The sequence below is a fragment of the Rhodnius prolixus genome, unplaced genomic scaffold (genome assembly GCF_049639745.1).
Source record: "Rhodnius prolixus isolate KJV_2025 unplaced genomic scaffold, Rpr scaffold_13, whole genome shotgun sequence".
In the NCBI taxonomy this organism is placed as follows: Eukaryota; Metazoa; Arthropoda; class Insecta; order Hemiptera; family Reduviidae; genus Rhodnius; species Rhodnius prolixus.
Window position 1 is genome coordinate 10,685,462 of NW_027411583.1, and position 14,227 is coordinate 10,699,688.

General features: G+C 30.7%; 2 protein-coding genes across 5 annotated transcripts in view; both read left to right on the forward strand.

The window, feature by feature from the left end:
* Positions 1 to 9,019, forward strand: part of lovit (loss of visual transmission) — a 32,608-nt gene extending 23,589 nt beyond the window's left edge. For 3 of the 4 annotated variants that reach the window (XM_074116192.1, XM_074116191.1, XM_074116194.1), the window contains exons 3-13: positions 1,131 to 1,343; positions 1,473 to 1,735; positions 1,839 to 2,063; positions 2,781 to 2,882; positions 2,997 to 3,127; positions 4,549 to 4,650; positions 4,727 to 4,840; positions 5,998 to 6,168; positions 6,248 to 6,378; positions 7,001 to 7,175; positions 7,552 to 9,019. In XM_074116192.1, coding sequence (XP_073972293.1) covers positions 1,153 to 1,343; positions 1,473 to 1,735; positions 1,839 to 2,063; positions 2,781 to 2,882; positions 2,997 to 3,127; positions 4,549 to 4,650; positions 4,727 to 4,840; positions 5,998 to 6,168; positions 6,248 to 6,378; positions 7,001 to 7,175; positions 7,552 to 7,770 — 1,824 coding nt within the window. In that variant the 5' untranslated portion in view covers positions 1,131 to 1,152 and the 3' untranslated portion in view covers positions 7,771 to 9,019. The remainder of the gene's footprint in view (positions 1 to 1,130; positions 1,344 to 1,472; positions 1,736 to 1,838; positions 2,064 to 2,780; positions 2,883 to 2,996; positions 3,128 to 4,548; positions 4,651 to 4,726; positions 4,841 to 5,997; positions 6,169 to 6,247; positions 6,379 to 7,000; positions 7,176 to 7,551) is intronic. The other variant, XM_074116195.1, reaches the window with a different exon arrangement.
* Positions 9,020 to 11,833: 2,814 nt separating this feature from the next.
* Positions 11,834 to 13,320, forward strand: LOC141448132 (ubiquitin-conjugating enzyme E2 N). The gene has a single exon (XM_074116247.1). It carries the CDS (start codon positions 12,002 to 12,004, stop codon positions 12,455 to 12,457), a length of 456 nt encoding a protein of 151 aa, XP_073972348.1. The 5' UTR covers positions 11,834 to 12,001; the 3' UTR covers positions 12,458 to 13,320.
* Positions 13,321 to 14,227: the final 907 nt, after the last annotated feature.

Below are 14,227 nucleotides of genomic sequence, written 5' to 3' on the forward strand. Positions count from 1 at the left end.
AAAATAAATATAAAACGTTCCACATTCAAATTCTAATAACCCTATATAAAATCATTAAGATATAATAGCTTAAAAACAAAATTACGTACAAAAATGTAGATTACTGACTTTAGTTTAAATACTATAGTATTAAATCAACCAACTGAACCGTACATTATACACAAATGGTTCCTTAGATGAAAAAACTTACTCCCTCTCCAAAGGAGCTCTTAATCCATTTCTCCTGGTAAATTTTTCAAATAAAAGTTATGAATATAGGGGAATTTGGGTGTGTGAATGATTATAGAAAACCTTTAAATTCCATTTCTGAGAAAAATTTCAAAATAATAAAATCAATTCAGTAAAATGATACTTCCTCTGTTAATATTTCAATCGCTAGCTTATTCAGAACCCAATTCAATCCCCAGAGAGGGATATCTCAATCTAAACAATTCAAATTTCAGGTTGCAGCAATTTATAGATTTTACAGGTCATTTTCTAAAAAAAAAAAAAAAATTTCTGACTCAGGATACCTGTAACGAGTAGGTATTTTTGATAAGAACTGCAATTTGAAAATCTGATATGACAGCAATATTTTACCTTCTTTGTATGGAAGAAAGAATACAGCCAATTTCAGTCATATTTTTTTTGGCGACCTTTTGACCTAGGTGACTATGTCAAAAGATTGACAAAAATAAAAAATAATGGCTGAATTTGGCAATATTCTTTCTTCCTTATGAATCAGACACCAAATACAACGAACTAAAATTTACTTTATTTGAAAAAATAAAAATGGAGAAGAAAATTAAACCAAACAGCAACAAAGAATCAAAGAATTTTCAAAACTAAAAGAGTGACATACGGAGCCTGTGTTATTATGATGCCATCTATATTTAGACAATTTTAAATACCATCCAACTAACTCCATATAATACTTCCTAATTATACTATGACCAGAACAATTAAAGAATTATAAATCATCAACACACACACATGCAAGCCTTGATACTTTCTATACTAAGAGTTTAGATCACAACAAAGTTGTAAATATTTACACAAACTAATAATAAGTAAATTATATCAGAAGAATATTATTACTATCGTATTATTTCTATCGTATAGTTGTAAATAAAATACAGAAATTATTTCAGATATCCAAACATAAAATAGAATATGGATAAACTATCAGAATATCAAGGAGTGGCCGGTAGATTTCACGTAATTAGGGATGAATTTCGGGAGAAAGTGAAAACTTGGAAGGAAGAAGCTTCGGCTATTGATATAAAATCCGTGCTTAGTCATCAACCGGCACCCCAGCAACAGAAAGAGGAATCAAAACCAGAAGATTATGAACATATTTTTAGGTAAAATATTTTTATGCTGAAACATTTGACTTAATATTGAATAGAATACTATTATTTATCTCAATGAGCATGTTTATTGAAATTGCTCAATTACATAGGTGTTTATATAGTTTTTCACAATTTTTGCAGGAAAAAGAACTGGGGGGAACTGGTCAGAGTATCTGCAGCCGTCATGGGCATTGAATTTTCATATGCCGCTGAAACAGCGTTCGTTTCGCCTACACTCTTAGAAATTGGAATCGATCACACTAGAATGACCATGGTTTGGGCTTTATCACCGTTGGTTGGTTTCTTTCTAACACCAGTTCTAGGATCGTTAAGCGATAAATGTAACCTAAAATTTGGCCGTAGAAGGCCATTCATTTTGTTGCTGTCTGTTGGCATCCTTTTAGGTTAGTCTTTTAGGCTTACAAAATACATTATTTTGATTAGTAAAAAACAAAAAAAATATGTTTACACGTTACATCATTTTGATTTCAAGTTTTACATTAACAGGTCTTTTACTAGTACCAAATGGTAAAGATTTAGGAAAACAACTGGGTGATATATATCGTGACAGAAGTTTCAACGCATCCTCGAACAATGAAACACTAACAGATCCTACAGCGGATCATCCTTGGGGAGTGGTGTTTACAATATTAGGTACTGTACTACTAGATTTTGATGCAGATGCTTGCCAGAGTCCATCCAGAGCTTATCTACTAGATGTCACCGTTCCAGGTAAGCCTAATTACGCATTGTATAATGTTAATAAATTTCTGCGATACAGTATGGCGACAGCTGGCAGGGCCGTGTTCGGATATCGTGCTTCACAATAAAAATAAATGAAGTGCATTTATGCATGAACATTAGTGTTCCAAATACTCACTGCTTTCAGATATCCAAACTGAAAAGCTTTGAAACGATAAGGATGTGAAAGAGGAATAGATAATAATCAAAATAATGTGTAGATTCCATCTGTAAGAAGTCCTTCTCTCTACTAGGGATCTATTTTTAGAAACACCAAAGACTTCAAAAACCTATACTGCCAAAAACTTTGTTATACACAGCGTTTTATTGCTCTGGAAAGTATCCGAAATTCTATTCTTAAGTTTTTGAGGCTTAAACTTGGCTTTTCTTGTTTTACGTGGAAAACATTAGACTTCACCGTACAGATGATATCTAAGTTCATATACTTTTGGTTAAATCGTGTTATTCGAGGCAAAAATTTGTATGCTTTGGATAAGACAAATCAGCGGAATCCTGATAATGTAGACAATTAATCTTCAAGCGAAAGAATTGAATATCTAATTGATTTTGAAATGAATGAAATTGCGTGGCTAAGTGTGTAAACTGAGACCTATCAACTTTTTAGACAACCATATTTTGTTTCAAAAAAAAAAGTCTAAATTATTCTTTAAAATTATCAAATAATATCGCTTCTCAAATCGATTTCAGAGGACCATGCAAGAGGTTTGAGTACTTTTACCATTATGGCCGGTCTTGGTGGCTTTATTGGCTACGCTATGGGTGGCTTCAATTGGGATATCACAATTATTGGTAAGATTTTTTTTTTTAAAACAATATTCTTAAAATAAATTTTTTGTCCACGAAATTTATTGATTTATATATTTTTATTCGAAAAATAACGTTATTTAATATTTTTTGTTCTAGGTAAATTACTCGGGGGACACGTGAAAGCTGCCTTCACGCTGATCACAGTTATCTTCATATTGTGCGTGATATTCACAATAACTAGTTTCGCAGAAATACCACTTTACGTCTTGAACGAAAGAATGAACTTGGTTAGTTTTTCCGTTAGTGAATAGAAAAACAAAACAAAAATCTAAAGTGAAAAGCACGACTTTCTTTTTTCCGCTATTCGCGTAATGAATTTTTTCCTTTGGACAAACCCAAAAAACTTTTTCAGTAATTTGGCACTTCCGATTTGCAGGTTTTGTTCAAAAAAATAGTATTACTCACTGAAAGACAAAAAGCTCGGAAAAAGCACACTCTCACGTGTCTATTATTAATATGTTACTGTTGCACTTAATGAAAGCGACGAAAAAGATCATGACTACCTTACTAAAAAAAAAAAACTGGAGCCTAAAAAAACGCTCTCATACGTAATATGCGACGCAGCAAAATCTCCAATGATTTCACCTGTCAAACTGTAGGCCACTCAGAGACAAAGCAGTCTTAAATTTTTTTTAAAACGAATCTGAAGGCTGCTACAAAATTACTAGCTTATATCGCAGGACCAGCTTTTCTCGTCGTCAGCAGAACCTGCTGTGATTTCCGATAATTATTTGGTTAAAAAAAGCTCCTTCTTCTGCCATTTACCAAAGTACACCGCTACTAGAACTGACCGAACACTCTTTTTATCAAGCAGAAGTCAACTGAATTATCGACCAAAAAAAGGACTACAGGCCGTACCATTGACACACACATATCAGCAATCCTCTTAAGAAAGAACGCCAAAGCAGACTTTATAATCGTGAAATTGCATGATTACCTGCACGTTTTCAGGATTGTTTCCGCGCTCTTGTAACTATCTGCTCCAGTTATATAGCATTTCCAACTTATTCACTTCTCTCGAAAGGTTTCTAAGAAGTCTTTTCCTTTACCATCTTGTCGGCCTCTGTAAGTCTGTACCCTGACACCCAACTCGGCCGTAGACTACTAAGGTTCATCATAGGTACCAATACCTGCCGATGGAGACTCACTATTAATGAAAAAATTAATAATAAAGCACAATATTTGAGAAAGTGTTAAGTTAATTTCATTACACCAATATAATCACAATATTTTAGACTTGAGAGTTTTACTATTGTTTTTCTAATTAAAATTATAATTTACAGGTACGTCACTACTTTTTCTTTTATTAAGAGTTATTTAACTGTACATGCACTTAAATTGCTAAAAAAAGTTTATTTACTAAAGATCTTTTTCTAAAACATATTTGTAGCGTTTCATTAAAAATGCGTATAGTTTTATTTGTTTTTTAATTTTCTATTAGTTTGATTAATTTTGTTTCATTATTTAATTATTGCACTATTTTGATAGGTCATTTAAAAGGGTATTATGATTATTTTTTAATTAATTTTGTAAATTTGTTTGATTATTTTAGCGTCAACATTTATGTGTATTACAATAAATAGTAATCAACACTTATTTATTGACAATATGTCTAAAATAAATAATACAATAATAAATATTTCAAAAGTTTCAGACTACTAAGACTAAGAACTGTAACGAGGAAACGCCAATTCCCAAAGAAAATGAAAACTACGGTACAGTCTCTAATTCAACCAAAATTCAAGAACAAGTGAGTAGACTTAATGTTAATACGATTTTCTATTTCCTGGCAAATATTTAATTCAGTTGCTCTGAAAATTTTCCAGGATACTAGTTTTACAAATGAAATAAAAACCGAAGATATTGTAACGGAAGTACCAAACAAAGAAAATGGTACACCACATCAGGTGACTACACCTCAATCGCCTGAATCATTCCAGGTATAAATTTCTTTTAAAATTTTGAAGCTATTTTAGTCTCTCTAATGAGATACTCATTTAATCCTTGTTAGCATTTTGTAATTGATAGGACACTTAAAGACTATCATACTGAGAGAGTTGAAGGGGAATAATTTGCTAAAAACCTCTTTTTGGATTTTAGAGGACCTTTACGGATATTTACGGTAAAAACTCGTTTTCAATAATTTGGCATCGCAATTAGTGGAAGTTAAAGTAGGAAAAAAACAGTACCCAGCTGATAGATTTCTTTATCTCAAATCTTAGGTCCCGTTATAAGAATAAAAGTGATATCACATAAATGGAACAAACAAAGTTTGTTTCCGGCGCTATTTCTTTCTCGAATCTATTCCTACATAACAATCATTGCAAAAACCTTTTGTTAACTTTAGTAAAAGTGCTTTTGACGCATGAATTTGCCGTTAAATAATAACAAGTTATTTACCTTGTGTGAAAAATTAAGAAAGTTCCTCTTTGTATATTAAACACAGCATAATATGGCTTATTCCATGATAAAACGGCCTGCGGTAATCTGTTGTGTGAAGCTGTAACTGATTCAAAAATAATTTTTAGATAGCAGACACACATAATTAGAATGCTGCTAATAGACTATCTCTTGAGAGCTGCAGGCCACTTTTTTGAGTATGAATTGATCAATATTCATTTATAAGTATACTCTGAAACAAAAAGTAAACACAAAGAATTAAGATCAATACAACACTCACGTAATACAAAAAATATGTAAACTTATCATAGGTTAGGAAAGTAAAGTTTGAGCTCGAACTTTATAAGGGCAAAAATATAAAACAATATTCCACATAAAAGTGATCCTGAGGGGTGAGAGAGAAACAAACCTATCGACTAACTTAAAGGCACTGTTAATACTCGAAGATATAGACGTGAAAATCATTACAATCACATGATGACTAACAGAATTTTAATTTATCTAAGATTTAAGCTAATTAGCAATAATAAATTATGAGGATGTAATGAGGTGGTTTATCTTCTGCTAGATGAAAAAGTAAAAAAGTGCAAAAATTAACAAAACATTAAAAAAAAAACTCCAGTAGTCGCTACATAATCTCATAAAAGCGGTAAAGCTTTCTTTAAAAAATAACAACTTCAACTTCTTTTATTTACAGGTAGACACACAACCGCCATCTTTAAAAGAATATCTTCTGTCAATAGTTTACATGCCGAACTCCTTGAGAATATTGTGCGTCACTAATTTATTCTGCTGGATGGCACATGTCTGCTATTCGTTGAACTTTACTGATTACGTTGGTGAGGCTGTATTTGGAGGTAATCCAAAGGTAATTTTTTTTTCTTCTTTTTTTTAATGCATTTTTTCTTAATAAAATTAGTTTTTATAAATGAAGGTGATTGTTTTAGGCACCCGAAGGTTCACTTGAATTTCTCTTGTACCAAGAAGGAGTTAGATTCGGATGCTGGGGCATGTCCATGTATTCATTATCATGTGCATGCTATTCACTCATCATTGAAAGATTAATAAAAAAATTTAGGTAAGTATTTTTGAATTATAAAAACTTACGTTATGAACTTTTTTAGTGAAAGTCGGCTTTAATTAAATACGTTCGGCATAATTACAGTTTCATTAATAAAGTTCGAATTAGAGGTTGTATATTTTATTAAGTTATCTCAACAAAGATTGATTTCATTCAAGATGACCTTATCTTCTTGCTGCTCTCTTATCAGAATGGCTACTTATATTTCACAATCATGAAAATCGGTTCGCGCGTTTAGGCGCTACGTTGTTTACAAAAAAAAGGTAACGAACAAGCAGAAGATTTTTTTAAAATGCCGTTTTTGCCCATTTTCAGCAACGTATTTCTTGAAATCTATTTAATCTATGTTGTTGCAAAAAAAAAATACAGTTATAAAGGAGGATTTTCTCTATATTTTAAAGAAAATTTGGAAATTATAACTACTATAGAAAAAGAGAAAAAAAAATGGTCAAAGTTGGGTGTTTTTCAACGTTACGCTTTTTCGTGCAGCTTTTGACGATCAACCCTTATACAACTGTCCTACCGGACAGTTTTAACAAGGCCTGCTTATTACACAGCTAACCAAAATATCTTGGATGGACTTAGAGGAAAATTTTGATGTATTTTATATTGTTTCCAGGGCGAAGTTGGTGTATGTTGGAGGGACAGCCTTCTTCGGATTTGGCATGATATTGATGGCAATATTACAGAATAAAGTAGCAGTTATCATATTTTCATGGACAGCCGGTGTTATGTACTCAACTTTGTTCACAATGCCCTATCTTCTAGTTGCTCATTATCATTCCACGAATAAGGTAGGTTCTTTTAAATAACATTAAATGTTTATCTGACGGCTATCCGAGCCATCTAGTTCTTAAATGTTTTTTTTTTTTTTTCTTAACTGCCGGATCAATTCTCAATGAAAGAACTTACAAAACATACAGAACCACAAAAACTTCCCACTTACTCCTCTCCTCACTTTTTTACGAGTTCCATTTCCCATAAAGGCAAATCTTTGTAAAAATCATCACCACTAATTAATCCTAGCAGGTTTTCAAAATCTAGTTATTATAAAAAATAAAGGTTACAATTAGCACTAAGGTAATATGTTTTCAGTTCAGAAATTTGTTATGTGAAAATACCACAGGTTTAAGAGGTAACGTGTTATTTTTCTTTTGTTTTTGTTCGCAGTTTGAAAACAGTGAAAATGCCAGTAAACACGTTCGAGGACTTGGCACGGATATAGCATTAGTCGGAAGTATGGTATTTCTAGCTCAGTTTATATTATCATTAATCATTGGCAGTGTGGTCAGTTTGGCTGGCACTACGACCGTATATGTTTTAGCATCGGCCATATTAAGTATCTGCGGTAGTATAAGTGCCACGCAAGTATTATATCTTGATCTTTAATTGCGATCAGAAATAATAGAACATTAAATGTAAAAAAATAATTAATATGTCTTTCTCAAAGAGTCTTCGTGGTGACAAGGCAACCTAACATCGCAAAGCGTAACGTTAGGTCTGCTCTTTTTTACCTGATGAAACCCCTAAGCGACGTTTTCTTTCACAATCTATTAATCTCTTCACTTTGCTCCTCAGAAACAGTGGTTTCTAGTTTGAATAAAAATTGATTTCACTACGATGCTGCTCCCTCCCAGATATGCTGTCAGAATGTTTAACAATTCAAACATAGTGTCACACGTACTGTTCTGTGTAATTATTGCGTAACAGAAAACCATGAACAGTAAAAATGTGCAAGAGATTCTGAAAAATTAATGAACCTCCGAAATCTGTCTGAGAATAAAACGCTTCGCGCTTAATCGTCTCTTGTTCTGCAATAAATGAGAATGAGAATAAATGAGGAACTATAACAAGCAGTTTCATCTTCAAAAAATATTTTTTTGGTGGGAAAATTTTATTTAAGTTTTATTTTTTTGGCGGCTTTCGTCAATCACGTGGAAATTGACGGATTGCTAATATACTTTAGGATGCGGTGCTCCATCGGCTCGTCAGGCGTCACGATGTAGAAGTTGTATCTACTATGCATTGAACGCCAACAGAAATTAAGTTCAAAAAATGCTCTAGAGCATTTATTTTCTGTACAAATATATTTTTGTAAGTATCACACGATTCAGTATGTTACTATAAAAAAATATTAATTGTATTATTCAAATATACAAGATTAAGATTTACATTCAGTGGACAAATACAAAACAAAGGCTCTACTAATACAAAGTACTGTTCAGAACAATATTAATCTATTTATTTATTTTGTTTAATATTTCAAATTGATTTCTAGTCTAACGAATTAAACATTTATGAGTAAAATTGCAATTTATTAAATTATTTATTAATAAATGCGCTCTCAAAAATATTAAATGTATTTTGTAATATACGTATATATGTATGATTATGTAATGATTATTGAATGTAACAATTAAAGAGAAACCTTAAAATTTGCACATCCCCCGTTTTATCGATTCTTCCAATTATATATTTACGAAGAACATAAATGTTGTTAGAATTTATTGATCTTGCTATTTCAGTTTGTTTTTATATATTTTTATTTGTTTATTAGATCAGTTCGCACAATTTATTTATTTTTTTCTCAGTTATTTGAGAGAAATAATAGTAATAAATAGATTTCTTGGATAGTGTATTTTTAAATTATTTTTTAATCACTCATGATCTAATCTCGGACTGATTTGGATGAAACCATGAAATGCAATCCTTTGATGACACTAAGTCAATATGATAAATTGGATTTTACACGAATTCCTGTATTTTTGAGTGCTGATCACATGTTACAGACAAATCTGTTAAAACAACTTTTTCCTGTTTAGTTTCTAAATGTGGATAATTCCGATGAGATCTCAGAATCAATGCATCTACTTATTTCGAAAACCTGATTAAGATTAAATATTTCTATTACTATTCGTAAGAAAAATGAAAAATATTTCTTTATGATGAGATTAATGAAGTGCGGATCTACCTACATTTCAGCTGGTCAAAGGTTTTCATTGGAATCAACCAATAATCATTATAGTTCCTGTAAATGCATATAGTAAGTTTATAAATTCAAATTTTTCCTTACCTTGTAGATTTCTTTTTAGATTTTCACAATAATTTCCAGCAAAACCATTACACATGTTTCCAACACATTCTCCTGGAAATGCCCGAAAATATTTTTGAATTTTTAAGCTAGTCAAAACAAAAACCATTATTTTCTTACATGAAATTGCATCAGGTAATTCTTTAAGGCATCTTTTTAATCATACTATTTAGTCCAAAATGTCGAATAATTAATTTCTTTTAAACGAATTCGTTTTATCAGTGAATGCGATATTTACTACATACTAGTTTAAAGACGTAAAGGAATATTGGACTATGTATCTAAAATTGAATAAAAAAAAACAGATAATTTTAAACTTATCAAGGTAAATATAATAATATAATTACAGCAAGATAGTACCCAGGTCAAAATTAAGGCTGCCTGTTTAGGCAATACAATTTACGCATCAAATCATTCACTTAGTCTAGATGTCTTCCTGACATAGTTCATTGCTTAATACTAAGAATTACACCGGATTTGGGGAAGGATTTCACTTCGTTCATCAACAATGCTCAAGACAATGGATGCTTTGGCAGTTTTTGGAATTCAAGTTGTGACTGAGAAGAGAGTCAGCCCTAATTTATCTGAAGCTTATCTTTGATGCCAGTACCCGTTTCTATTCTTTTTATTTTAGTGTTCTTTCCGGGCTGAAAATGCCTCCTCCAAGTGTTTTGAACCAGACGTAAGCAGCTTAATGTAGAAACAGAATCTTCCTATATTCCTTAAGAAGCAATTTTGTGACACTTTATTTATTTATTTATTTGTTTACAAATAATGGCCTAATGTAACGCAGCTTAGTGGGAATGCCTCAAACAAATTGAGTCAAATTACACATTTACATCAGTAGGCATATTTTCACTCAAAATAGTAATCAAATGAACAAAAAGCAAAGTAACAGTTAAGAAAATATATCTTTTTATAGGCAATTATTAAAATTTAATGATCTAGAAAGTAAACTGAAGTTCAATTTAGTAGTACTAATAATGAGAACACTAAACCATTTACGTGGAGACAAAGAAATCTAATCATTAGGCAGTGCTCAATTTCTTTTTTTTGCTCATTACTTGGAAAGAGGATTTTGGGAACAGTTCACAGCCAGTTACCATTCGGAATGAAGTGATTTCTCAAAAGTGTATTGATAGTGCAGGCTAAGATTACATGGTAAAACATTGTGAACAAATTTTCTAAAAATAAACTGCTTTGGTGCGTAATTTTAATTTTATTTTTACCTAACAACCTTATTTTAGTAAATATTTTAATAACATTAAATAGCACTGGTGCAGGTAACATTGAACAGGGTTTAAGTATATCGTCCATTCAATGTTTTATGGACACACTGAATATCCAACAATTCTGAGTTTCTTTGAATTTCCTCAAGTTTGATTCCTCGCTTCAATCTGATTAAATCAGATTTAAACAAAATTGTTTTATTAAGCTTATGTCAATTGAATTTAACGGAGAGATTAGTATGTTGTTATTACAGTTTAGCATAGTAAGGTGTTTGTACTCTACAGTCATTCAAAGAAAAAATTTTACGAACTCAATTCAAGCTATGTTTTTAATCTTATCAAATTGGAATGGAGTTGATTTTAAATGGCAAAAGAAATTTATTTGTTCACGTTAAATAATGTTTTATAAAATTAGATGTGCCGACAGTGCAGAGGTAATGCAGCACCACATCAGCTCCTTAATTGTGATTACTTATTAATCTAGTTTAATTTTAGAATTTATGCAAGTATTTAATTCAGCACCTACGGCTGAAGTTGCATTAGATTCTGCAAATTTCAAAGGAAAGAAGCTAAAGATTGAGAACTTCACACAGCTATATTTATTTGTATAGATTGTTGACATTTCTACTTGCTCCTCCAAATAATATACTATACGTATATAACGATTTTGTGCGATCTATATGAAAATTCTATTATCAATTAAGTAATTGGGAAAAACTAATTTCATAAGTTCTAACAAGCAATATATTTCAACAAAAATTGAGGCAGAAAAATGAAGTTGCATTTGTAATATTTTTTTCTTACCTCACTTTTAAAAATCATCAATGAGTTATTGGTTTTCTCTTCTAAAAAAAAATGTTAATGAAATTTGAAGTATAAGTCAGTTTCAAATAAAAGTTATTAAAACAAGACATTCAAAAATTTAAGTTGTCTACAGCGGATTAACTAGATTATATCTCACACTTGTTTCTAATTTGTATAATAATTCATTTAAAAGGCATTAGATCTTCTCACTAACATGAAAACACGAAACTGAAAAAAACAATTTTTGAATTTATATTCTAAAAGTTACTTTAATGATTTAGGGTGCTAAGCATGATGGGTAATTGGTAGGTTCAGTACGCCATTTTGGAAGCAGGCAACAGTTGTTAACCTTTCCTATCTAGTTTTTAGTACTATATTTATTAATATTGTAGTCCGGCTTATTTTTTTGATAAGTTTCCATTTATTTTATTTTAACAAAAATCAGTTTATTACTCTTTTTTTTGAAGTGTGCATTTAGTGATCTGGTTTGAGAATTATGGTTTCTCTACCTCGCCGAATTATTAAAGAGACACAGAGATTACTTCAAGAACCTGTGCCTGGCATTAGCGCTGTTCCAGATGATAGTAATGCTAGATATTTTCACGTTATAGTTACTGGGCCGGATGATTCACCATTTGAAGGTGGTTTATTTAAATTAGAACTTTTTCTACCTGAAGATTATCCTATGTCCGCACCTAAGGTTAGATTTGTGACGAAAATATATCATCCTAACATTGATAGATTGGGAAGAATTTGTTTGGATATATTGAAAGATAAATGGAGTCCAGCTCTACAAATTCGTACTGTATTACTATCAATACAAGCATTATTAAGTGCTCCAAATCCTGACGATCCCTTAGCTAACGATGTAGCAGAATTATGGAAAGTAGATGAAGCTGAAGCTATTCGCAATGCTAAAGAATGGACACGCCGCTATGCAATGGACAGTTGAAAACAAGCGCATTGTAATAATTAAACAAAAACATATTTATATGTTCCTTTATATAAACATAATTATATATATGTATATTAACATCCATATATACATACATATAATGTCTATATAGATGACTTCTAAATGATTCACTCAATTTTACAAGGCCCAACTTTATTATTTTTCTTTATTGAATCACTAGCGCTTTGTATTAATTATAAAAACGAATTTCTTACTCTTTTCTTAAATTAAATAAAAAGGAAAGTGTTATTTTATGCCGAATTTTATTTTGTGTGTAATAGCCAAGTAAAATCACACTTTTTGCCAATCAGGATTTTGTAGCAATAAATTTAAAAGTATGTTCTTTTCTTTCTCTTTATTTTTTTTTAGGTTAATTCTTTTGTCGGAGTTTTTATTTTATTCACACTTATAGCCATGCGAAAATTTAAAAAAGAAATCTCGATTTTCAGCTATTACAAAAATGAAATAAGTAGGTTTTTTTCTTCTCTTAAAGGAAAGAAATCATCTTGAATAATTACGGGGGGATTAAAATTAATTATTTCATTGCATGATTTGTAATCATATAAAGTACTGATGGTTTTGAATGTTAATGAAAATTGTTCGAGATGGTATTTCAGTTCTATTTTTTAAGTTTCAAGATATTATTTTTTCCATGTATAACTTAAACATAATTATTCTAAAGAAAGTAATAAACTTCCATTTCAGAATATATATATTTTAAAAATCAACTCATTTCTTTTACTGTTTTATGAGTATATTTTACTTAAAGAAGTAACAGGAGGCAGGTAATATGATATAAAATAAAATTCATTTGTAAAAAAAATTAAATAATCAAGAAATATAATTTGTTATTGCATTAATTGTGTTTATTTCAATTTGAACACTTATTCATTATTTCTATTTTGATGAAAGAAATGAAAAATTATACATTTATTTTTGGTAAATTTGAGATTTGTATGTAGTTGGATGGTTTTAACTTGAGATTGTATTCTAAAATTTCCAGGGAATGAAGTGGAACTATTATTTTTTACGATTCTATTTATACAATGACGAGCTTTGATTACATAAATTATTATGTAAACAAATAATAAAATAAATCAATAAGGAATTAAAAACATCTTAAAAGTTTGGTTTGTTCCTTTTCAAGATTTAAATGTTACAATCACTTTTAGGACTACCCTATAACTACTACCCTAAAAATACACATCTGCAATAAGCCCTGATGACGAAACTTGTGATGGGCGAAATCAGACGAGGACACTACTCTATTCAGCTCAATAAAGAGCACAAACTTGGAACAGAGCATTTCACTTCTCCTTTCCCAGGTTCCAAAAGCCTCTATTCTTCTCCGGACATTAAGTATATAAACAAAATCTACCATCATCATCTAACCAAAAAAGCTGTCCTATCATCTTTCTATTAGAAAAAAGTAATGAGTATAATTTTTTGCGAAAATGTTGAGGTGGAACTTAGGTTCTAAACATCGATTAAATCAGGTCTACTGGAAAATTTAAAATCTAAAAGCTATCGCCAAAGATTCTTTTAAGATGTGACCATTTAGTAACCCAGAAGATGAACATCTGCGTTTCCTGAGACCATAAGAATAGCTTTAATAGACTCCTCAATACTCTGAAATAGACAATCTTGATCAGATCTTTTGCCTTGAGAATAGGTGCTGAATTTTCACTGATTTTTTTTTTTTTTTTAATAAGTATTTTAATTCACGAAGCTGTTTTAATTGACATTCTATCTCTAATACAGAAACAG

Excerpts from the sequence above, each read along its gene's own strand:
- LOC141448132 (XM_074116247.1), top strand. The coding sequence starts at position 12,002 with ATGGTTTCTCTACCTCGCCGAATTATTAAAGAGACACAGAGATTACTT.